The sequence below is a fragment of the Anopheles moucheti genome, chromosome 3, assembly GCF_943734755.1.
Source record: "Anopheles moucheti chromosome 3, idAnoMoucSN_F20_07, whole genome shotgun sequence".
In the NCBI taxonomy this organism is placed as follows: Eukaryota; Metazoa; Arthropoda; class Insecta; order Diptera; family Culicidae; genus Anopheles; species Anopheles moucheti.
This window is the reverse complement of record NC_069141.1, coordinates 10239201-10263547: the sequence shown is the minus strand read 5'-3', so window position 1 is coordinate 10263547 and position 24347 is coordinate 10239201. Positions and strand designations below refer to the sequence as shown.

General features: G+C 45.2%; 1 protein-coding gene and 1 pseudogene across 2 annotated transcripts; both read right to left on the bottom strand.

The window, feature by feature from the left end:
• Positions 1 to 5579: 5579 nt before the first annotated feature.
• LOC128304518 (sialin-like) lies at positions 5580 to 7436 on the bottom strand (annotated as a pseudogene).
• Positions 7437 to 7763: 327 nt separating this feature from the next.
• On the bottom strand, positions 7764 to 23233 carry LOC128302647 (putative inorganic phosphate cotransporter). 2 transcript variants are annotated; one of them, XM_053039512.1, is made up of 5 exons: positions 22874 to 23233; positions 9945 to 10576; positions 9473 to 9857; positions 9126 to 9364; positions 7764 to 8494 (listed from the first exon to the last, which is right to left on the bottom strand). In XM_053039512.1, the coding sequence occupies exons 1-5, from the start codon at positions 23055 to 23057 to the stop codon at positions 8285 to 8287; spliced, it is 1650 nt and encodes a 549-aa protein (XP_052895472.1). In that variant the 5' UTR covers positions 23058 to 23233; the 3' UTR covers positions 7764 to 8284. The 2 variants fall into 2 exon arrangements, with proteins under 2 accessions (XP_052895472.1, XP_052895473.1); XM_053039513.1 differs by lacking the exon at positions 22874 to 23233 and adding an exon at positions 16692 to 16770.
• Positions 23234 to 24347: the final 1114 nt, after the last annotated feature.

The window sequence follows — 24347 nt, the reverse complement described above, 5'->3', positions numbered from 1 at the left end:
TTCTACGGCGGAGCAACTTGTGCAACTTTCAAGTGGAAGGCGGTACAGTTCGTTACATCTCGCTCATCTCGGTCCATTTCAACCCCTGTACCTTTCGCACGCACGCACACGGGCGGGTTTTGTGCTTTTTTTCACCCCCAGTGGAATAGTAGGCTGGCTGCAATCATCATCATTATCATTATGCTTCCTCCCGTTTTTGTATTGCTCATCGCAACAGTGCGAGACACAACCTCGATTGCCCCAGGCGCTTGCTTCTTCTTCACGTGCCTATTTATTCTTCTCGTTTTATGACCAACACACCACACCTTCTAAAAGGGGACCTCTGAGACCCCTGATCCGTTGGACTGCAGTAAAAGTTTTTTTTTTTTTTTTTTTTTTTTTATTTATTCATAGACGGCCAGGCCGTATTGCTTACAACTAAGAGTAACTTAATCTATTGTACAATTCACATTCGTTTGAAGACATTTCCTTCTCCAAACGGTGAAAGGTCACCTTATCCCGGGTGTACTCGGTCGTTTTGCTGCGTATATTTGCAGTAAAAGTTTTATGGTGACGCGAAGTATAAACGCGCGAAGGCTTATGCGAGCAGACGCAATAAATGGTGTGGAATTTACTGCGATTATACAAATTCATACATGTCAATGTCGAGTTTCGTTGTACCAAAACACCGGAGCCTTATTTCTCATGTTTGCATGACTGGGTCAATGAAATGTGCGAAAAATAGGCACCGCAGATAAATGTCACTTGATCGATCCTTTTCAAACCATCGCTTCGAATAGAACCCCCCCTCCGCGGATAGAACGGTACGAAACTATTCAAAACTCCGACCAAACTCAAACTCCTTCGACGCTCGCACGGGGCGTACCCCCGGTTTGGGGTGTGTATGTATGTGCGTGTGATTGCCGGAATCTGTCGGCCGACTCGAAAGCCAATTCCAAACAACCAAAGCGATAACAAACGCACAATCGCATTAAGGGTTGTGGCTTTTTCCACCCTGCCCCCGTGGGGGGGTAGTTTCGGTCCGTCTTTTTTATTTTGTTGGCAATCACACAGCCGGTTCCGGGATTTGCATTTCCGAACAGCCCGGAATCCGGCAACACCGTACGAGCTCTCTGGGTGACGTCGCGCGAATGGTCACCACCCTTCGCTGTCTACTCCACGGCTTCGAAAGGCCATTGGCACTGGGGGTGAATTGCCACCGCCAACGGGTGTTTCCACCCTCCGGCCATCGTCGTGTCGGCATCGGCCTGATACGCGCGGCGAAACATCTGGCCACGGCCCCCTTAATATGTGGGCGTGTATCGAAAGGTAAAGCGTCCGAATTGAGGCAGTCCCACTTTGCTTCCTTGAGTAACAGGAGCCCAGACCGCCGCAGCGGTAACCGCAGCAAAGTCACAGTCACAGAGCCGACCCGCCACCGTTGCTACCAGCCAGTTGGTTTTCTCTTTTCCTTTTGGTTGCTTTGCTTTGCAGGGTGGCAACGATGTTGGCAAACGCTCTAATCCACCCAAGAGCGTGAGTGCTTTACTCAGAGTGGTTCATACGTATTGATTTTTCTGATGTTCGGTTTTAATGCTATTTGGGCCATGTAAGTATTGCTTTCGAATTTAATTCGTTAATATTGTTATTGTTACTATAATTCATTTATTGTTTAGAAGTAAATACATTATTTTCCCCATTTTAAAGATGCACTCTGAATTTTTAATATGAAATGTTAGGAAAGTTTTGTTACTAGTAGTGGCAAGTGAAAGAAGTTTTTTGTTAAATTAGTAACAAAACTCCTTGTTACGTATTTCATATAAATTAATTTTAAATTAATGAAAATAAATTTGTAAATTCATACATGAAACTAAAAACGTAACTCCAATAAGAACGAGCATATTTGTTGCCTATCATACAGCTTTGTGCCATGCTCGGCATACAACCTTTCCCGCAGTAGGAGACATACGCTCGCTTCGCAGCAGACCACTTTTCCCCGTACCAGGCGAACCAGGCTACCAGATGTGTGTTTTGTTCGTCTCTGCTTTCCAACATAAATCTCCCCCTTGTAACAAAGTATCGTGTACGTTACTGTTGCCGTTACCATTCGAATAGGGGCGCAACACAGCGGAAGAAAAGTATTGCAACTCGCTTCCCGTTTTTGCCGCCGTTTTTGTTCCTATTGTTAAAGGCGCACAATCTGTTGGGAAAACCGTGATTTTTCACAGGTGTCCACAGGATCGTGGTGTGTGCAACCCACACGACTGCATGTGCGCCGCGGCATAAAGGAATCGGTGGAAAATTCTCTCTCTAAAACAACCGTGGAAACCCATACCCGGCAGTGGGTGATTTTCCGACTCCGACCAAAACAAGTACAGCGTGAGTGTGTGTACACCCATTTCCGTTCGCGGACATGCGTCGGGCGGGTCGGTTCACGTTCGGGAAAATCGCGAATTTTCCATCAGTCAATAGCTTTCCGTTAAATGGTACCAACCGAGCAGACGGCCCAGGAGCAAGATCTGATTTTCCACCCCATGACGACAGCAAAGGATCAACAAGTGTTTCCATCCTTTAGTGAGAACCGCTATCGGGGAGGGGTTGGCTATTTTTAGAGTGTGTGCACGAATGTTAGTACCGAGGGAGATGGGAAGGAAAACGATTTCGTTGCCTTCCCATTCTGTACCCTAGTGCGCATGGTCACGAAATTGACACCACGCGAACGAATGCGCGAGGGTGCCGTTTGGTAAGGGCGCAATTCAATTCGTTACAAATGTACCGTTTCCCAAGCACGGCTCAAACAAAAAAACCAGGACATGCGCGTATGGCAGCATCTGTTTTACCCAAATTGCCTTTCGCACTCTAGGACATATCCGTTACACACCATCTCCATCCCACTCGCACCGATCTATTTTCCAAACGGCCCTGGAAATGGAAACCCGAACCCTGGCTGCTAGAACAGGACGAACTAGACAGAGAGAGAGAGAGAAGGACAGTTCTGGCACATTATTTAAAGTACGAACTTTTTTTACGATTATTACGCATCGCGCTACTATAAACTGAAATGCCTTTTTTATGGGTTTTTAACGGCTTTCCGGTACCGATGGTTTAAAGCCACACTTTCCATCGAAACCGTTGCAACCGTTTTTATTAATGTTGTAAAACGTTCCCGTAATCGTTTTGGTTGCTTGTTGTAATCTATTATTTTACAATCCTCCGCTGTCCCCAGCGGTGACATAAAACTTTAGTTTGTTAAATTATTATTGCCGCGAGGTTCGTGGCGAGGAAAAAAAGCTCACATACTATCGCGTGGTGGAAACCTATAGCAATTTCCGGGTGAGCAAGGATTTCATTTCCATCTCTGTCGGCAGTGGCCTTCACCGTGGTACACCAATTGTAGTGCGGTCTACTAGGCTAGCATGGCCGTCGAAAGGTAAGCCGATATCGAAGGAAAATCGAGAAGCACAGACCGAGAAAATACAAACACACAATCATTCTTCCGGTCCCTTCACCTCATTCCTTCCCACACCGGGGGAGGAAAAACATTCACCAGTCCCTCGAATCGCCTTTGATGACCAGCAAGGATCGGCGGCAGGAGGTGACTGTTTGTGACGATGACCAAAATTTATCTTCATTTCCCTCTGTGGAACGCCGCACACCCTCGCTCACGCGGCACTCCCTGTCCTTTCCTCGTGTGGGTGTGTTTGTGTGTGTATCTGTTCCATCTTGTCGCGTGGGATGTGCCACGAATGGGCAGTTTCCCTTTTGCAAACACGAAGCTTCTTTTTGGCGAGTTCTTATGCAAGACATGGACCCGAATGAGGGTGTGAGGGAGGGCCGGGTATCGTCTTAAGGTGTCAAGGGTCGGGGCAGATCGATACACAAACACCACATTGCTGCGCAAAGACCAACCAAAACCATGCACCAAACAGGCAGAACCCGAAGGACGAACCCGAACCGTTGAAGATGGACAATCTTGTAAGCGACATTTTCCCGTGTTGCTTCGGTGGTTGAAGTTGGTGTAGTAGTGCAACATGCGATGGAATAGAATCTGTAGAAACTATTTTATAAAATAATTTTAAAATCTTCTACAATACCTATTAAATAATGTTAATTTTACTTTATCTTTAAAATGCTGAAAAGTTAAAAAAAAATCCCTATAACTTTAACAAATAACGCAAAGAAACAAGAATTTCCCACCTTAAACATTCCTCCACAATACACCCATAGCCAGGAAAACTCGCTGTGGAAAACTCATGAATAAAAAGAAAAGCAACCGCAGCACCCTGGGTTTTCCCCTAGCTGCGCTACACCCCACGATTCTAAAGCAAACACAAAACGGGGTAATTGAACCCTACGAAAGACACAAAACAGAAGACGTACAATTTAAATAATCAACCCAGCGTGCTGGGCTAAAAGTACCGTGGCAGTGTACAAAAGGGCTTGTAAAAAGGGCGGAACGGAAACAACACGCTTTTCCCCTTTTTCCCATTCCAATCTAAACCGATGCTCTCTGCGTCTCTCTTTCTGTCGCTTGCTCTATATTCGATTTGTTCTCACTCGCGCACCTCTCTTTCGCCTTCTATCTCTATTGTTGTCGGGCCGCAGTCAGTGTACGGTTCGTGAAAGTAACCGTTGCGTGCTGCTGGTTTCCTGTTAGAAATACACCATGCGTCATTTTGACTGACGTAACGCTTGGCACCCATCAATCTTCACGCGGCCACAAAGCCATCAATGTCGTCGTCGTCGTCGTCGTCGTCGTCGTCGCGAGTTGCCATCAAACCTCGCAAACCGATAATCGCAATGCCATCAACACCGCTCAAGACGGGCGCGCGCGAAACCGACCTAACAACAACAACGAGCATGCGGTACGACCAGTCCGCACTGCGAAGAGATGGTCGCCTATTAAATCGCCCTCCTCCCGGCACAGCTGACGCTAACGATGATGACTGTCGTCTGGCTACAGCCCGACGGGATAATTGAGCATCATTAATCGTGCACCGTTTTCTTCGGACCCTGTTATCGCATCATCGTAAATCGATCGTTCTTTTCCGTGTGCAGCGAGCAGCGTTAGGGGAGAACCAAAAGAAAAAAAAAGCAACCGGCCCCGAACTACGGGTTACCACTCTTTTCCAATACCGGCCGGTGTCGCCTGCTACGATGCGTGCTGCCCTGGTACAAGAGTCACATGAGCGTCTCCATGTGACGGCGGCACTGCGTGACGCAACCGCATGACGGCCTTGTGTATTGTGTTGCCCGCAGCAGCAGCAGCTGTTGCCGTCAGTACGTGTCCGCGCTGTATTGCTGCATACGGTGTCGCTATCCGACCTACTGCTACCCCTTTCTGCAGCGTGCGCCTGGTACCCCTTTTGCTGAAGAGCTGGCTCAATGCCGCATCCCAGCCAAGCCGGACTTTGCAATGAAAAGTTATTTTTACTCACGGTTCAAGGTTGAGAGAAAATTTAATTCAACATTCTAGCAGGAGTGCAGGATACCGCACGACACTCATTTTTTGGTTTTCGAATTTCGCTACGAAGGACGAATTCTTCGTGTCCCTTTTGTGTGCGTTTTTACGCTTCTCATTTTCTTCTCGTTTCACTCACTCAAGCTGCCCGCTGCTGCTGTGGATAATTCCATGGTTGAATTTCGCCCGAAGCGAACAAAATGAAGATTACGTTGGTAATGTTCAGCACGGCAAAAGCTATCCAAAACACGATACGCCATTCTTCTAACGTTTACTAGAGGGAGGTTAAAACGAGAAAAATTCATTTATTATTATAATATTCAGAAAATATTATTCTTGCAATGAATCTAGTGCGGTAAAAAAGTGACTAAAAGCATGTTCATAACCGTTTTTTAGATGAAAAAAGGTACAACCATAGGCGTTTGCGGATTGCATACACCGTAAGGCGCATTGTAAACATCGCTAAACGCATATTTTATTTTACAATTAATCACTGCTACAATTAAGATAAAAACATGTTAAAAGTGTGTAAATTTGTACCAGAAATGATAAATCTCATGAGAGTGAAGTTAATACGTTTATTAAACATTTAAAAGATACTTACATTTGGGGTTAGCAATCCGGCCAAATAAGGTGTAATGATGCCTGTAAGCAAGAAGCAAATGATTTAAAATCGTATTATGTTGTACAGTACACCAAATCTTCTACTCACCGGTAATAGCACCAATCCCGTTCACCATGCCCATCAGCACCCCGGCAAAGTTCGGGCTGAGATCGTTCGTGTTCACCTTCACGCCAGGATAGAACCCACCGAGAAAGGTCACGCACAGTGCAAAGTAAGTGACCACCATCACCTTATCCTTGCCCGTATACGATGCAGCCATCATGAAGAAAGCCGGCAGCAACGAACCAATCGTCGTCCAGAACTTGCGTGCATTCGTGCGTGACATACACTGCTTCTTGATCTGCATATCACACAACCATCCGCCAAGGATCGAGAACAGCCACATGCTGAAGAAGGGCGTGTACGTCACGAGCCCATTATCGCTGACCGAGATTTGCAGGATGCTTTTCATGTACTTTGGCAAATCGGTGATGATCAGATAGGTGCCCCAATCGTGCCCAATCTGGCCCGCTATCAACCCCCAAAGCGGACAGGACGTGAGGATGCTGCTCCACGGAATCGGATACGCGTGCATGCTCTTGCGACTTTCGGCCAACTGTGCCACCAGCTCGGAACGTTCCTCCTCACTGATGTACGGGTGAGTTTCCGGGCTTTCGAATCCAATAAACAACCAGAACACGTACCACACGATGGCCAGCATGCCCCAGATATAGAACGTCGTTCGCCAGGTGTTGTGCGCTTCGATAAAGTACCCAGTACCGATACCGCCTATAAGTGCCCCAATCTGACAGCCGCTAAAGATGAACGAACCGTAGAAACCGCGCTGCGATGCCGGAATCCAATGGGCGACCAGTGCGCTCAGCACCGGGAAGGTAGCACCCTCTCCAACGCCCTCGAGGACACGCACCACAATCAGCAACCACGAACCGCCGATATCGATCGCGAGCGGTGTCAGAATGGTGAGGATCGCCGTAATCAGTACGCTCAGCCCAAGCAGATGCTTTGAGTAACGATCGGCCACAAAGGCGCTAACAAAATGGGATAACGTGTAGCCCCAGTAGAACGCGGACAGTATTACGCCCTGTTCGTATTCGTCCCAATCGAAGTGATCCTCGTCGGCAATCGTAACACCCGACATTGTATCATTCCGATCACCCGTCATCACCGTGATGGCCAGATGCAGGCAAATGCGCATCGTATACTGATTGAAGATGGCGAAGAACGTCATCATGACCAGGATGTGTTTTTTCTGGCAAAAGCAGACTGAATTAAACAAAAATAGAAGAGGTGTGAGCCGATAGCACCATATCCAGGAAAAACGTAGAACTGGGAATACTTACGCCCTGCCATGCAGGATTTCAACAGCTCCATCGTGTTTTTTTTCCAGACGATCGTCGCCTTGCCTGCGGAACTGTTCAAATGTAAACTTCTAGACGATGGCTACTGCAATGAAAGGGTTCGAATGTTCAAAAACAGCAGACACACAGGAGCAATAAAAAATTGATTGCTATGATTACCTTTCGTTACATAGGTGATATTATCGTTCGATTATTATTATTTTTTTTTATTTATTCAGGAACGGCCAGGCCGTATTGCTGTTCGATTATTGTAGGCTTTTAAAATTTAAATTCAGAATTCAAGAGAGAGAAAGTAGATACAGTACGGCCCAAAAAAAGTGTTTTTAAATTAATTGTTTGATCATTTATTAATCACACATCTCATCGGCAAATTCCCTGTTACCCGATTGGTCGGATCGTTACTCTTTTCGCTCCCAATGTGCCAGCACTGCTGGCAACTATATGATGATCCATCGTTGTACTGGTCCTACCCGTTACGGTTGCATTTGCACGCTCCTATATCGTAAATCCTAACGCGTATCCTAGCTGATAAGTGGTATAAATAAACACAACAGAACAGAATATCTTATCGCACCGGGCATCAACGTAGATTAAACCTACACGTTTCAGTAGAGCAGTCGCGTGGCCTACGGTCGGATTAACTATTAATCCGTTCAACAGCACAATAGCATTGTGCGCTTATAAAAGATTTAAAAAAAAACACGCTCTAATTCTTCTACGGGGCATCCCTTAGCAGCGTTAGCGCGGTACCGCTTCCGCATCCGGAAGCAGCATCGTTCTTCGAAAGCATCACGTCTCGAATTTCCCTTCACAGCTGTCGCAGGATGAAATAGCCTGGAGGATCTATTTTGCTGCCGCCCTTTACTGCTTTATGGCATCTTGAGATTGTACGCTTTTCTTTGCCATGGCCGATTCATCGTTGGACTCGCCCGCTTCGATAGATTTGTTCATCAGATGGGGCGTGTTCCAGGGCTGCACCTCACCCGACGCCCAGATGACGTACACCAGATTGGTGACGTTGAAGACGGCAAACGAGATCCAGAACACAATTCGCCACTCATCCAGGGTGTGCTACAAATAAAACAAACCAAGCGGAAACATTCTGATTAGTATGGTGCGTATGTAAATAGCGGGGCGAAGGCGATATGAGCGACAGATAGATATGTTTTGTGGTTCATTTATGCAATTGGTTAATGAGGGTAAATATTTAAATTGTTGGCACGCACGTTCCATGCCTCGCCGCTTAAGCACTGCAAAAAAGAGGTTCAATTATCGCAAATCATTAGGTGCCTAATGACACAACCACTAAACTTATTTCGCCTATTCAAGCAACTATTTTCGAAGGCCATTCAAAATGGTGCTCTGCGCATGGCAAAGTTATTTTAGAGCGTTTTATAATTCATAGTCATAATTTTAGCTTTCGTTATAACTGCTAAACAACGAAAAAAAATCAATTCTTCGGCTTTAAAAATAGCCAGCAAAATAGCAGCAAAACGTATTACGGTCATGCCTCTAATGAATAGCACATTTTCGCCTGTGTACTGGTGAGTCACAGAGGGCAAAAAAAAACCGACCACCCACCGGAAACAATTTAACTTAAACGACCGCACCAAATCCAAGCTCAAAAGTACACTGCCCTGCTCAGTGTATGTAACTCCACCACCATTGCCACTACAGTTAACATCCGGTCACGGTAACTTACATTGGGTGTCATCACACCGACGACGTACGGAGCGATGATACCGGTAATGGCACCGATACCGTTCGTGATGGCCATCAGCGTGCCGGCGTAGTTTGGACTCAGATCGAGCGGGTTAACCTTCATGCCGGGGTAGAACGTACCCATGAGACCCATGGCGAAGGTAAACAGCATGACAACCACAGCCTTCTCGCACCCGGCGTACGATGCGCCAACGATGAAACAGGCCGGACCGATGGAGGCTAGAAAAGATGGAGACGAAAGTTTCGTTAGGAAATTGTTCCAGGAGTGTTAGGGTCGAAAAATTCCCCTCTAATTCTGAGCAGTGTCGATCGACATCGATTACTCACCAATGGTAGTGAACAGCTTACGGCCGAAGGTGATCGTCATGCGTCCAGACGTAATGAGCCAATCGCTCAGAACGCCGGTCGACAGTGAGACAATCCACATGACCAAGTACGGCAGGGAGGAGTACAGCCCATTGTCTTTGATGGAAAACCGCAGCACATCGCTCATGTACTTGGGCAGATCGGTAACCATAATGAAGAAGCCCCAATCGTGCCCAATCTGCGCACAAACGAGCGCCATCATTGGTACGCTCGTGAGGATATAGCGCCACGGTGTCGGTGGCAACGTACGATCGCGCTCCAACGTTCCTAGTTCCTGTTTCAGGTAAGCCTTTTCCTTCTCGCTGATAAACGGATGTGATTCTGGATCGCTGTAGCAGAGCAGTGTCTAAAGGTGCGCCGAAAAAAAGGAAAAATTCTAATTATCAAAACCAAACCCTCACGATCAATCGCCAATACTATTGCGGATACTCACGAAGATCACAAACCATAAAACACCCATACCGCCGAAGAAGTAAAACACCGACGACCAGCCCTCGATGTTATGCAGCAACACACCGGACAGCAGGTTGCCCAGAATCGTACCGACCTGTCCACCGCCGAACACCAGCGAACCCAGCTTACTGCGCTCCTTCGCTGGTATCCAGGTGGCCATCAGTGCGCTCAGCGCCGGGAACGTCGTACCTTCGCCCAGTCCCATCATTACACGGATCACGATGAGGGCAGTCGAGCCACCGAGTTCTACCGCCCACGGTGTAATGAGCGTGAAGAACGCGGTCGACAAAATGCCCAAACTCAGCGTCCATTTGCCACCGAACTTTTCCGCCAGCATACCACCGGGAATGTGGGTGATGACGTACCCCCAGTAGAACGAGGACAGAATGATGCCCTGAAGCTCCTCGTCCCAATCGAACTCGCCGCCAGTGTAATCGTCCGGGTTGGCACTGTCATCGATCGGACAGACGCCAGCTTCGTCCTCGGATGCACCGCCCGTCTTGTTCACCATCTCCGTGATCGCGATCGACAGGGAGATGCGCATCGTGTACGCATTCATAATAGCCAGAAAGCCCATGATCGCCAATATCACCCGCTGCGGGATGATAAAGACTGTGAAGGAAGAGAAGATGTTTTCATTAGTATAACAATTACACACACTAAGGGCAGGAGTTTCCTTCGTACAAGGAAACGATCAGATTAGTTACAAATATCTCCCCAATTTAAACACATGTTCACATGCTTTATCAAGTGTGAAAAGTAGGTTCAGTACAAGTCTAAAACTTCACAACCTTCACGGTCTAACGAAGGGGCTGGATGTCTAAATGAACAAGGCGAGTTCAAGTCGAACTAAATGTTAGTTTCGTTTTAACACTTCAAAACATCTTATTTGCCTTACAGACAAGGTTGTTTAAGATGTTTTTTTTTTTTGGTTGAGTTCCATACACATTCAACCATGTTATCATTCGACTTAATGCCACATTCTATAAATCTGTGAATGTCCGTTTAAATGGGATCTCTTAAGTGATTCATATCTGAAGAGTTAAGTTATATTATTTTAGGTTATGCTAGGCCTATAGTCTTGCAATATGTCCTTAGTTTTATTGTGTGCATCCAAGACGTCTTATCGTTGCAATAATTATGCCCAAAACTCCTTCCCCAGCGAAGAGACCCATTTATGGTTGAACGGGTGTGTGAACAAACAGATCGTGGTCGAATTTGGAACAAGGCCAATCCACACTGGATCCCAGAAAGTCACTTTTTTGTGTGCAATTTTGGCCGTTGACTTCAACGTTGCGTTTCTCTTCGAAGTTGACGCTAAAGCGAGGTCAGCGGCGACAACTGCGAGAGCTACATGGTTGTTTATCATTGACTTCGTCTGGCTGAAACTGGACGATGTGTGGTTTTAACTGAAATTATTCTATATGAGTGATTTCCGGATATGAATATTTCGCGCCAAGGCGACTGTCAACTGTCAAATCGAAGATCAGGTCATTTAACTCCACTGGACTTCCTTTTCTTGTGGAATAGTTGTGTTAAATCGCTCGTCCTCTAAGCCAATAAGTCGCACTACTATAAAGGACTATTAAAGCTAGAACAATAATTAATGGAAAACAATTTGTAAGAATTCATAAATCACATCAGTGAGGATCGATAGGTCTCCACCGTTAATTCGTATGATTAATTGAATCGTTTAGGCTGTATTCACATCCAAGTGGAAAATCACCATCAGATGCGATTGTTTAGCAAAACTTCAAAGCATGAGAAACTGTGGACAGTATTGTCTATTGCGATCAGTGATCAGTGATCGAAATCTCGGGCAAATCCTTTGTTCGCGTCCGAATCATACGATTTGCAAACATTAGAGCGACTGTGTTGGATATTATCGCCTTGTTTCTACCCCATCGGACACTTCCCAGACAGTATCTGTCCGAGGTGGGTAACGGTACTGTAGGATCTTTCCCTTTAGACTCGCGCTTCCCACCGGTACAATGATCAGCATGGAGCGGAACAGCGCGTGCCTGTAGTTTATCGCACCCAGGTCGCCGAACAAATAATCACTGCCGATTCCCGTGGCGTGCGGTCATAAATTCATCAACTAGTGTACTAGCGCCCACCTCATCGATCAGTGCCCTAACCAGCCGGTGCCTCATTGTGTGTATTCGGAATTGAATTACACCCGCAGCGTAGCCACCACGCGAGGGGTTGATATTGCCATCAATCATGGATTCTACCACAATTGGCAACCTTCGGGGCATAATAACTCGTACCTATCAAGCTCTGTCTCCCTTAGTGTGCTTAAAGCTTATCAAGGGAAACTCTGCTCTAATCTGTGATAAGATTTTAAATTCACCCAGACTTGAGTAGTCGAGGGTATCCTTTATCGGATGTTCGACCAGCTACTGTGGGTCAATCAAACAGACGGTTATCGCACCAAACACAATTCAATTATCGCCATAAACCCCTCCAACGTTGGACAGCATCTAAGGACAAATGCAACCGACCGATTGGCATAGATTTATCTCTAAAAACAAAACCCCAAAACAAGAAGAAAAAAATGCGAACCCCCCAGGCGATTACGTCCGTAATGACCATTGTTGTTCAATGTCAATCCGTCGTACCGCTTTCGGACGCCATCGAAGCGCGCAAACATGCAAATATCAATAAAGCAAAGTGAGATGTTTGGGAGTTCTTTTTTTTTGTTGGTTGTTGTTCGGGAATTTCCCCTTGACAAGTAATAAACACATCTCTCAGTTTGCAAACAGTACACGCCAAATATTATCCACCCATCCATCTTCACTGCTCGGTCCTCGTGGCGAAAGTATTACCGGCATACCTTCATCTGCACGAGACTGAGGAGATTTAGCAAAGAGGATTTCCATGTGGGGGTTTTACCAGAACAGCAAGAATAATGTAGCTATATCCAACCGTGCACACTCCAGACGGACCCACTTATGGTTAAATGCCAGCAGAAGTAGAAAAAAAACAGCGTCATATTAGTCCCCAGTGTCAAGTGTCAATTCCACTTGTGTACTGTTCGTTTGCTCTTTTATTATGGCGATAAGATCGAATGCGAGCAAACATTATGCGACGCTAGTGGAGGCGTATTGGTTGATAATCGACTTTGACTCCGGGGTACTTGAATGCGTTATCCCTGTCCTAGATTTCTGGCTTCACTGTAGCTATGGTTCGCAGCAGAACATTATTTGCTCACAGCTCACTCCAGTGGTATGCGAGGCGAATCCTCCCGGGAAATACCCAACTAAATTGTTTCTATTTGCTCATTAGGTACGCAAATGCAAGCATGTCCGATTGCTTCAAGTTGTAAAACGGTTGTTGGACGCCATAATCATCTTCTTAATGTAATCAAACCATTTTTTCTTTTTTTAACCAATTTCAATGCGTCAGTTATTAAAGAAACAGATGCCATCCGATTGTGGGCACTTGGGCTAGCTGACCCATAGTTCCAGAAATATCGTATCGAAAACAAAGTGTTCCCTGGCAGTCTCCCGAATGACGAACCAATTGTCCAAACAGTGAAGAAATGCCTGAACAGGATGGAACTGTTTGTCAAAACTAATCGCATTAGGCCTGCCAGGCAATCTGACCCAGAAGGAGCGTGAAAATGGGAAAATTACTTCGAAAATGGTTCATTTTAACGTTTGTTATCGAAGATTACGATAAAAAACCGCTGCTAAGTGCGTATGACCGCTCCATAGACCTTCGCAGCATTTTTCCTGAATGTTTGTTAATCACAAATTTTATATAAATTTTAACGAATATAAATACACCAAACCATTAATTGAAACACTCCACTGATATACCCTGCCCCACTCGACCACCGCGGTTTGGATCGCCACGAAACACTTTGCGGTCCATCAACCGATATTGCCTGAGCAGCCAATTTTCTAATGCGCAGGCAATTTTAGTTAAATTATTTTCATGCGGTTTCTTTGCAATCAAACTCTACCGCCTATAGCGTCGTCCGGTTGACAATTTTCCCACCCGGCCTTCATCTTGAACTGTCTCTTTTTCGCAACACTTCCACGATTCGATAGCGCCGAGCTAAAATATGCAAAAACCTTGCTCAGTTTGAATGTTGCAGGTATAAAAACGGCTATAAACCATGGAAACATTTTTGCCAAAATAAAACAAAAACAGAAAACAGATCACCTTCGGCTAGACCCTGAACTTGGTATCATCAGCTCGTCTAGGTGTTTGCTGCGCTGTGCCATTCCGGCGTGTGCATAATACGCATGCCGCACTGTGTCAGTGGATCGTGCGTGGTTTTGTTGTTGCCATTTTCCCAATGCCATTGTGTGCAGCTGGAAGCGAAACTCGAAACCGGGGGGGGGTCGGCTTTGGGGTCCATCGCATCACACAAACCCCGTGGTGTGATGGTGGTGGTGCTCTCTTGTAAGGTGCTTCAAAAACAAAACAGAAAATAAGGCAGAAACGAAAGTGAAACTGCTTCCTGTTGTGGTAGAGGTAGCTGTGGCCAAGAGTGGCATCGCATCGAAGAAAGAGCAGCAATGGTTTCGCTGGAAACAATCGACCTATTACTGCGGGACACCCATAATTGCACACTGATCTACATTTATGCGCAAAAAGCCCCGAACGTCTTCTAAGTTTAATTCACTCAGCACACGGAAACAAGCTTGCCCTGAACCGGCCCGGTTATGTATTATTGATCGCGCTGCATTCACATGCAAATCGGCGCCGTTGCATCAACGGTTCTCATCTCCGTTTAATTATGGTCGAGAGCGAACTCAACGGCGATAGTTAATCAAACACCCACCTGCACACTTCCTGCTGTGCTGTAACACTTGTTTGTGGTTCAACATTTTCCGCATTCAATACCTTTATCCGCAAAACCCTAAATACTATCCCGACTGTCTGCATCCATTTCCAGCTCGTTTGAGCTTCCCCATCAAACGCAGCATGCGCTTTAACCGGCACACAAAGTTCCCCACGTAAAAAAAAAACCTCCACGGGGCCGGGTGACAGCATTATCAGTGGCAGCCATAAGGGACCGGACACAATCCATAGCTGACGGCGCGTATGACGGCACCGTTTCGGCATTCCATTGTATACGATCATCACACACACACGAACCTCAAAAAAAGAAAAACCGCAACATAAACCACACACAAATGTGCACACGCGCACGTGATCGATGCGCGCGACAACAATGCTTTTGTCGCATGATCGCGTCCCCACCACACCGTCGGCACCGTTTGATCGACGGGCACATCCTCTCCCGCCTTACCGATCCAACATCGATCGATGATGACAGAGAACAACAAAAATTGAATTGCTTTTTCTTCCCGTTTTATTGCTTTTCTTCTTCAATCGTCAAAAATGGAAAACAGTGTAAGCGTGCTGTGTTGCTATTTTATCCAATTTTAGACACACATTTGTGCAAACAACAAGCAACGTTTTAACAACTAAGCTCTTATTTGGGGCTTAATTTTATTTTTCTTCTTATTGTGCCTAATGAATGTTTTGAGAAGAGTCATTCATGTGACTCTTTAGTGAGGAATCATTCAAATTCGAACTCCCAAAAGATTCCTGAACTGATTCCCATAGCATTGTCGGAATCAAATCACCATAACTCTTTGAAATAGAGATTCAGATTCATTCATTCCGATTCATGATTCATCTGAATGAGTCATTACAACATTACTACAACGCGACATTTAGACCGTTGTTATATGTTCTGTTCCCAATGTGTTTTTTCTCTTTCTCTTCGCAAACCCTGCATCAGCGTAATAATAGGGTTAGAATAGAAAAAGTGTTACATCAATTTGTTTCACTATTCCTTATCGCCGCGTGTGAATCTTGTCCATAGCGTAACCAATACGGAAACCATGCAAAACCATTAGCTACATCCCCGAATGGGCATGCCCAGTGCGGATAGCATCACGTGCGAAACAAATTTCTAGAGCCCAACACGTGCAACAGTAGAACATCCGTGGCGTCGATCGCCATCGATCTGCGGTGTTGGATGGTTGCTTGGATGGGGCATATTTGGGATTGCTTTTCTAAAGGTAAACATTAATAAAGCACCTTCATTAATCTTCAATGCGCACTCATTGCGCATAAAAATGTCCGCTCAACGACTCACAACAACATTACCGATCGAGGTTGGTTGATCGGGTAATATACATTTATTTATATGCGGTCATCATCAAAAGCGGGCAACCCTCTCTCGCGGCTTCGGACTCATCATTGCCGACATCATTTTATGCTCGTTGCATTGCACACCTGGGGATGGAGGGGAGATCGATCACACCGGCACCAGTGTGGTGTGACATTGAGCGGAATAGCAACCCCGCAAATGTCTCGATGATCCTCACAGCACACAGCGATAAGGCGATCGAAGGAAGATATATCAATGTGCGAATAGACACAGTTGATTGCATGTCCAACCTGGGCAACGAGTTAATGCAATATTTAACACCATTTCCTCACCAACTATTACTTTAGCGAGTGCTTTTATCGCATCGCCGAAAAAAATCGCTCCCAGCGTATGTATCAATAAAACAAAACACTTAGCCATCACATAACAGCATGCATTGGTTCATCTTGTGAGCATCTGACACCTCTCTATATCAACACCTTAAAGTAAATTTCAATTAACTACCCTAATGACTTAACCGGCTCACGGTACAATCACTTCCTTTCGAGCTACCGCAACCAAATTGCTAAATGTGCAACTACTCACATCGGGATAACCGCTGCTGCCAGCCGGAACTATACATGGTGATCGCTTGTTCCTTTCCGAACGTAAGAAAATGACACTGTCGCACAACCCCCCGTACACGGAACGCACACAACTTTCGCCAAAACAATGCCCCTACAAACTGTTCTTTTTTTTTTAATTCAATAACCTAGGCCCTTTGCCCCGTTTTTTTTGGCGTCCCCCTCAAGAATGTCTGAGGTCTTGAGGGTGTGATGGTACAGTACGAGCAAAACTTTCGCCCTTTTCTCCAATGGTAAATCGCAGCACTGACACTGAACTTCAACTTTCTGGCCACTGGTTGATCTCGCTTTTCAAAGTCGAACTCTCCCACGGACTGATCATTCACATTTTAGGCACCAACTATTGCGAGGCTTTTTCCTGGTAGAACCCCGATCGATGATCGGCCCCGGTTCCGAGCGCAATGTCCACAAGGTTTGCTTGGTTTCCCACCAGGGGGCGGTGCGGGTTTTTTTGTTGCTGCCAAAACGAAAGACGAGCACGAGCTCGTACGGTTTGACTGTTCGACCGGGGACGTTCGCGAACCGATTGAACCGCCAAGCGCGAACGGAACGCTCATAAATAATTGTCCGCGGGCACCTGAGCAACCACCCAAACCCCATTGTATCGGCCGAGCGGTATCACGCGGAGCTTGGTGTGCGTAGCAATAGGGGCAAACGGTGAGGGGAGGAGGGGGGGTGTAGAGGGATCCGCGAAAGAGAAGGGGGTGTAGGTGGATTGGCATTATCGCGGAGCGAGTGTGCGTGTATGGAAAAACCGTGGAGCCGTTCGAGCAGGTGTAAGCACAATAGTAGCAACCGTCTCACCAGTGTTGTGTATGTATTCGCGGTGGTAGCGCTTATCGAACTTCCACCGACGTGTATTGGCTATCCGGGGTACTATTGGCACGACACCCCAAGCCACAAGTGTTCCATTCGAACCAAAGGAGTTGTGCGGCCGATAGCGATCGACAGGCTGCAGAACTCTCATAGCTTCCCTACTGCTACAAACATTCTAATGAAGTTAATTACTCGGTTTGTTTTGGTAGCGTTTAAGTTATTTGAATGCTCTACGCAACTACGCAAACAAATGCGCAAAAGGAGTGGTCTGTTTGTGATCAATAAACACGATTGTGTTAAACAGACTCTTCAGGTTTTGTTAGCTGCAAAAATTGATCCGGTTTTGGGAATAAAACATTGGAATCCGTTAAAAAAAATGTCAAGAAACTCATGCCGGAAAATCAGCTGCTGAGTAAGCCCGTGCGATCACTTGAGATACCAGCCTAACAACCAACCGACCAGAACACCTAACTTCTGAAGTGTCCCTAAAGAGTGCAAACACCCGGTGCTTAGTTAACCCGTCCTTTAAGCCGTTTGACGTGCTTTAACGCGTTATCGTCATCCAGATTCCTTCTCACTCACTTCAGCGTGGAAAATCCCTGACCGTTTTTCCTTTCCTCCATCGTATATCCCACCATCCTTTACGAACGAAAGTGAGATTGGTCACTCGCTAAAATCTGCTTCGCTGCTTCTTTCGCCAACGCCTATGGTGTCGCGGTTTATGGTAGCCAATCCGGCCCATTGATAAATGCCAATGCCTTTGTGTGAGGTTTTGCGATAGCGTCGTAAAAACGGCAACTCTCGATCGCCATTCCCAGCAATCACCTGCGGGTATGTTAATCCAATAAATCAATCATCAGCGATGTGGCGCATCGTGTCTCCCCCTGGGTGAAGGATGATGACAGATGGCAGAATCGGGATGCAGGGGATCCCAAATGCAGGAGGGTGGGCATGGTACTAGCGTCTAAGTCTACCCCGAGGTTATGATCGATAATGTTTAATAATCGGTCAACAGTTGGCATTGGTGGGCACCGGCTGAGACTATCGAATGTCAGCCGGAGTTTATTGAGTTGTTTGATCTAAATTAATTGTATGCCAAGCGTTAAACGTACTGGGGCAGATAAGTGCAATTGCAGCGTTGTTAATTATGATGGGCGATTTCATTGCCGGGTGTAGCAAGGTAGAACAGCACCTATATCACAGCCGATCAGCTGGGGATGCGTAATGGAGAGAGAGAGCATTGTATTTACGCACTATTGATAGACGCTTTACTTATATGTTTATAGCAAATATTATAGCAAAAAAAAATCGACCCAAAAAGGGCACCCGTTCGTTATTCTTATCTGCAATTGTATCACCACACTGTAAAGCTTCCTTGTAATGAAAATAAAACAGTTCAGTTCATTGCCATCACAAACATTGCGCTAAAAGATGCCCTTACCTAACACCGTGGAACACCTACGGACGCCATCCCCCCACTGGCCTACTCCGATGCGCCGATGATAAAACCCCATAATTAGACCAACATCATTGATACGGGGGGCCACTTGTCTTCCGCGCTCGATCCACGGCTAAGCATGAGAAAAAGGGCCTTTTTATAATAAAATTAAACAAAAAAAACGAGATCATTCCGGCGAGTGTGCCCAGCTTTCGTCATATGTCGGGCTGATATGATAATTCGCTAACAACACTACCATCCTTCAACTCAGTTCTCGCCGGGGTGGGCCCCTGATGGAAAGATGTGGGCATGTGTTAGAAAAAACTGTTCCAAACTAGTTTTTCTTTGACATTCTATGTTTAAAGTCGAAAACTATCGACTTGAGTAGGAAAAACTTGCTATAAAATGACTAGCTCCAGTGTTTTTTGCTTCTAGAAATATTATAAATGTAAGGTGTTATTTAAGAAAATGTAAAACAATGCTCATTTATGGCGACAAAACAATGGAGTCGGCGTGCGAATGGATTACGAACGGCAGGAAGCATTATGATACGGTTATCGAATGGGTGACTAAGGGTGAAGAAAGACAATCTAGTAAAAATGAGAAGACATGCTCCTGCTGTATCACAACAGGCCAAATAAGAAAGCATTTTAAGAAAGAAAATACATATTCAAGATAGTATGTATCAACTTCGGGCACCATGATAACACCACCCAGCACCCTGGCTCTGTCGAACAAGATGAGATGATTCGTTCAGTTATCGCACTGAACTTGAGCTGTTCGTCTCGCAGTGTCGCACCACAAATCAGAAACCTAGTCACCTGAATACCTGGTACCCTTCGCTGTGTTATCGTAGATCTCACGGTGACCGTCCACTTATGCGAGTCACTTTTAGAGGCTTCTTGCGGTGATAAGGCATATGAATCGAGTCTTGTGATTGTCTATCCGTGGGCAACATCTTGCCGGTCAATACATCCATTGCCAATGGTTTCATCGCTTCAACCTGTACCTCAAGGTGTGCTGGCGACTCGAAACGGAAGTCCGCAATGGGCCCGTTACGATGATCAATCAATGTCCTCACACAGGGAGCACTAAATCATCGACGGATAAAACCGTCCCTAGTAGTGGAAGAAAATCTCCAGACTGTGTGAAATGTTTAGTTTCAATCATTCAAACAAGGCGCCGAGTACAGGGTTTTCGAATGCAACCGGCAAAGCTGAAGTCATTTTTATATTATTTAACAGTTGAACTGGATCTAGTAGGTAGATCTTCTCTCCAAGCTGCTTCTTTATAATCGTCTCTCGACGGATGGACAAGTGGGAAGGATTCCAGAACTACTTTCAAATTTGCAAGTTCAAATTGAAATTAATCAGGAATGAGTTAAAGTTTGTCACTGGAATTCCAAAAACCTCATTACAGAAGGATATATTGTAGGGTTTTTAGGACGGACTATTCAAGCGATATTCATTTAGAGGTAGATGTGGAATCTTTTCTTCTTTGATAAGCGTTTACTTAAAGCGATTCCTTCCGACAAGAAGGACGTGTCAGTAAAGAAAGCTCCATAAGGAATCTATTTCACTTGATATAAAATCAATATAATAGAAACAATGTCCACCGATACATGATCCCATTAATATTGAAAAGCACCCATAAATCGTCCCAACTTTCGCAATTGAACTGAAAAATATTGTATTTTATTTGATTACTCTTCAAAAGCTCCACATTTTCTATGATTTTTGAATAACAGTTCCTCTTCATCTTCCATCACCTAAGATTCCCCGACCCATCCCCATTGAGCAAATACGTACGTGCTTCGAAAGCTTGTATCACGGTTGCTTCAAAGCTTTCGATAAATGTTATTTTTAGCATTTACTACGCTGTTACCACAGACGAACATTAAAACACGCAGCAGCAACATAAATTCTGCAGTCAAATCGTAACCTTCGCTTAGTAGACGAACATAAGTGCAATGACTAGTTCCGACAGAAATTGGCATTCTCAACGGGTACTACCGTACTGATGCCAACCTACGAAGGACGATAACTTTACTATCTGTACTGGGCGAAAATGTTTGTTACATATTCAAAACCGTTTAAATGTATAAACCAACTCAAGCGAGAACATTTCCTGAAAAGGTATAATAGAAACAGATTTTATGATGTTATTGGAACAGTAATCTATAGCACTTCCCACATCTCTGTGCACCGTAAATCCTCCACAGCATCAAAATCCCACTTCAAACGGTTGTAATATTTGTCTTGTCTGCCGGTTCAACAAGTTCCCACATTGTTTCGTGTCTGCCATTCAGTAAAACAATTTACCCCACATCGCAACATTCCGCGTCAACATCCGCTTCAGCCCGGCACTTTTGCCGGCTTCAAACAATAGGACACACAACCGTGCGAACATTGCACGGAGGTGTCCTTCCATCCGTCCTGCATTGGTCCATGCCATGCCGTTGTGCCGTGTTGTGTTCTCGGAAAAGCAAGAACAAATCTGTCCCTGTGCACAACCGAGCGCCAGAGAAACCAAAACCAAAAACCGTTTGATGTTAATGAAAATGGAATGAAATTAATTTGCCCCAAACAAGAAGATACTACGCACTTCAAAGGCACACTTCGGGTACGGCCGTGGTTCCTTTGATATTTTCACTTCAAAGATGAACGCGTTCGGCCACGTACCAGGATCGCACGGTACCCGGGAGGATGCACCGGCTATTTACTAGGTGAGTTTGTAACAAACCCCGTCAAACGTGCCTGGGAAGGCAAACGGTAAAGCTGGTTGCGGCGGATCTTCCACCGAAGAAGAAGGACCCTTAGCAGCATTCGGCAACGGATGTGCCGGAACTGGGTGAATCTACCGAGCCGAGGGGTTTCGTTTGAAGAGCTCTCCAGAGATTCACCCACTAGGGTGAGCTGGAGACATTATTACTACGAAACAGATGGGGAGTAAAAAAAAAGTATAGATAGAAGTGAAAATGCACCGCAGGAAGCAGCAAAACAAAAAATAAACGAATGCTAGTGACAGCCAGAAACCCCCTTCAAGTTTTTGTCTTTACATAGAGCACAGAGCAGACCGTTTGTGAGTTGTTTTGTCGCATCAAAATATTAATGTGGCACCGTGACGTATCACACGTCTACCGCGGTGGACATCCTTCTCCGATGGCATTTGCTGGAGGATGTTATTATTCTCAGCACACACTTCGAGTTCGTTGATATCTCCCACTACCTTTCACGACTAGGTCAACAGCACAGATCAATGTTGCAACTAGTTCCTCAACTGCTGCCGCGCGGACGTGGTCAGTTGCGACAAATGCAAATCAGCCATCCGCTACTACAGAACATGTGGCGCCTGTCTTCTGTTTTTTTTCAATACTAATCAGTTAACAACCCGATATGATGCACTCCACCGCAATGTAGACAACGAGCGAGGAAACGATCCGTTAACAGATGCCAGCTACAAACACATAAATACACTACTTGCCAATAACGGCATGTCACGTTTATGGGGGTTTACAGATTTACTTATTGGGAAACGTCCTTCCAGTGGACACTTAGCAAGATTTAGGAAGCATATTGTCTGGTGACTTGTTTTACGATCATTCGAAACCGATCACCGAACACGTTCGAAGGAAACGAAATTAAAACATTATTTACAAAAGTTGTTTTTGAGTTGAAAGTTTTAGAGGACACAAATAAAGTACTCTACGTACTTTACATGTGTATCACGATGGCTCTTATTTGCATTACAAGCTAAGCACTATTTTTCATTCACAGCGTACAAAACCCTTTTACGGTTTGAAAATATTTAGAATCGTTTCAAACATTCCATGTTCCTTAAGAAAAATGTCCCATAATTTCTCCTTTCTTTAGTCTAAGTCAACAATTTACCTCGAGATAACCATTCCAGGCACGGATTACGATATGATGGTGCTTCTGGCTCCTGTGGCAACGGAATGTCCTTGAACGCTGCATCCAATTTTGTTCCTTCCAGTCCCAAAGCGGGATACAGATTTTTCCCACTCAGCAAGGGTTCTCTTTCCCCTGATGGTCCTGCTGGACTATTGTTAAACATTTTCACTTGTTTCGTCACCGGAAGAAAGAGCAGATCACACCTTAACTAGCACACCACATACATTACGCCGACCTACCAGGACGGTAAAGTGTGGCGATACTGCTAAACGGGCTCTACCGTTTACCCGTCTTAAAATAGCCGTTTTGTCTCAGTTGGCACGGAACATAGACCACAATTCGTAAGCCTGGTAGGATTAAAATCCCTACCGTACGATTTACTGATAACGCACTGAGAGATCACTCGGTCGACGTTGGCTTTCTCTCATCCGGCTCAGCCTGAATACGCCGTTTGACAATTCTGATCTGAGTTGACCTCCATCGCCATACTTTGTACGCGCTCTCTGGCCTCGTTCGGAAGCCTTAGCAGATAACACAGAGAAAGTTCTTACGGAATGGTGACAAAAACACATTGCGCCCTATAACGCAACGCATTACGGAGATGGTTAAGCGGATGAAAATGCGCTATTAATAAGAAGAGCAAAGATTGTTTTGTCAGCGTACGAGGCATCCTCCTAACGAGGATCAACACGATGACACAATCACCACACACAAGCACAGCACCCGGGAACATAGGAACGTGTTGTTTTTCGATCGATCGATTTGAATAGAGAATGATAAATATCATCGCTTGTTTTAACGATCCACGCAAGGCCTTACAGTCACATTTTTGTAACACAGTCAACAGACATTTTATCGTTACAATGATTTATGTGTCGTTTGAACAACTTACAGTAAAACCAGACTCAGACAGTAAAACTAACAGCGCGTGGCACCTTCTATTCGGTACATCCCTTCGTGCCATGAACAGCTGTTCTCTAACGTCCCCTTTCTTCTCACAAATCGATCTTATCATAAAATTCTGTCTTAAAAGCTGGTCATATCGCTTACATGTTAGTTAATTCTTGACTTACCATAACCATCGAACTCCTATTCCAGTGTGTTCCATAATGTCCATCTGCGTTACAGAGAAAAGATAACTATTATTTCATGCTTCAGCCGCTTTCATGTCAGAACACTACAAAAGAACAAGGATTAGATTTTGTATGAGTTTTTGTTTGAATTTATCTTATTTACTTGCCTATGGTGAACTGCTACCACATTTCTCATTCATCTTCATCCTCTAGTAGCTCTCACATCCATCAGATTTCTTTTCACAATTTCAACGACAACCTCAAACATTGTTGCTGTTACAACAAAAAACACACACAAATTAAAAAATGTGTTGTTGCTATTGAGAAACAGCTGATTTTGTTTATGTGACCTTTCGGATAAACAATCGTTTGACGTCTAC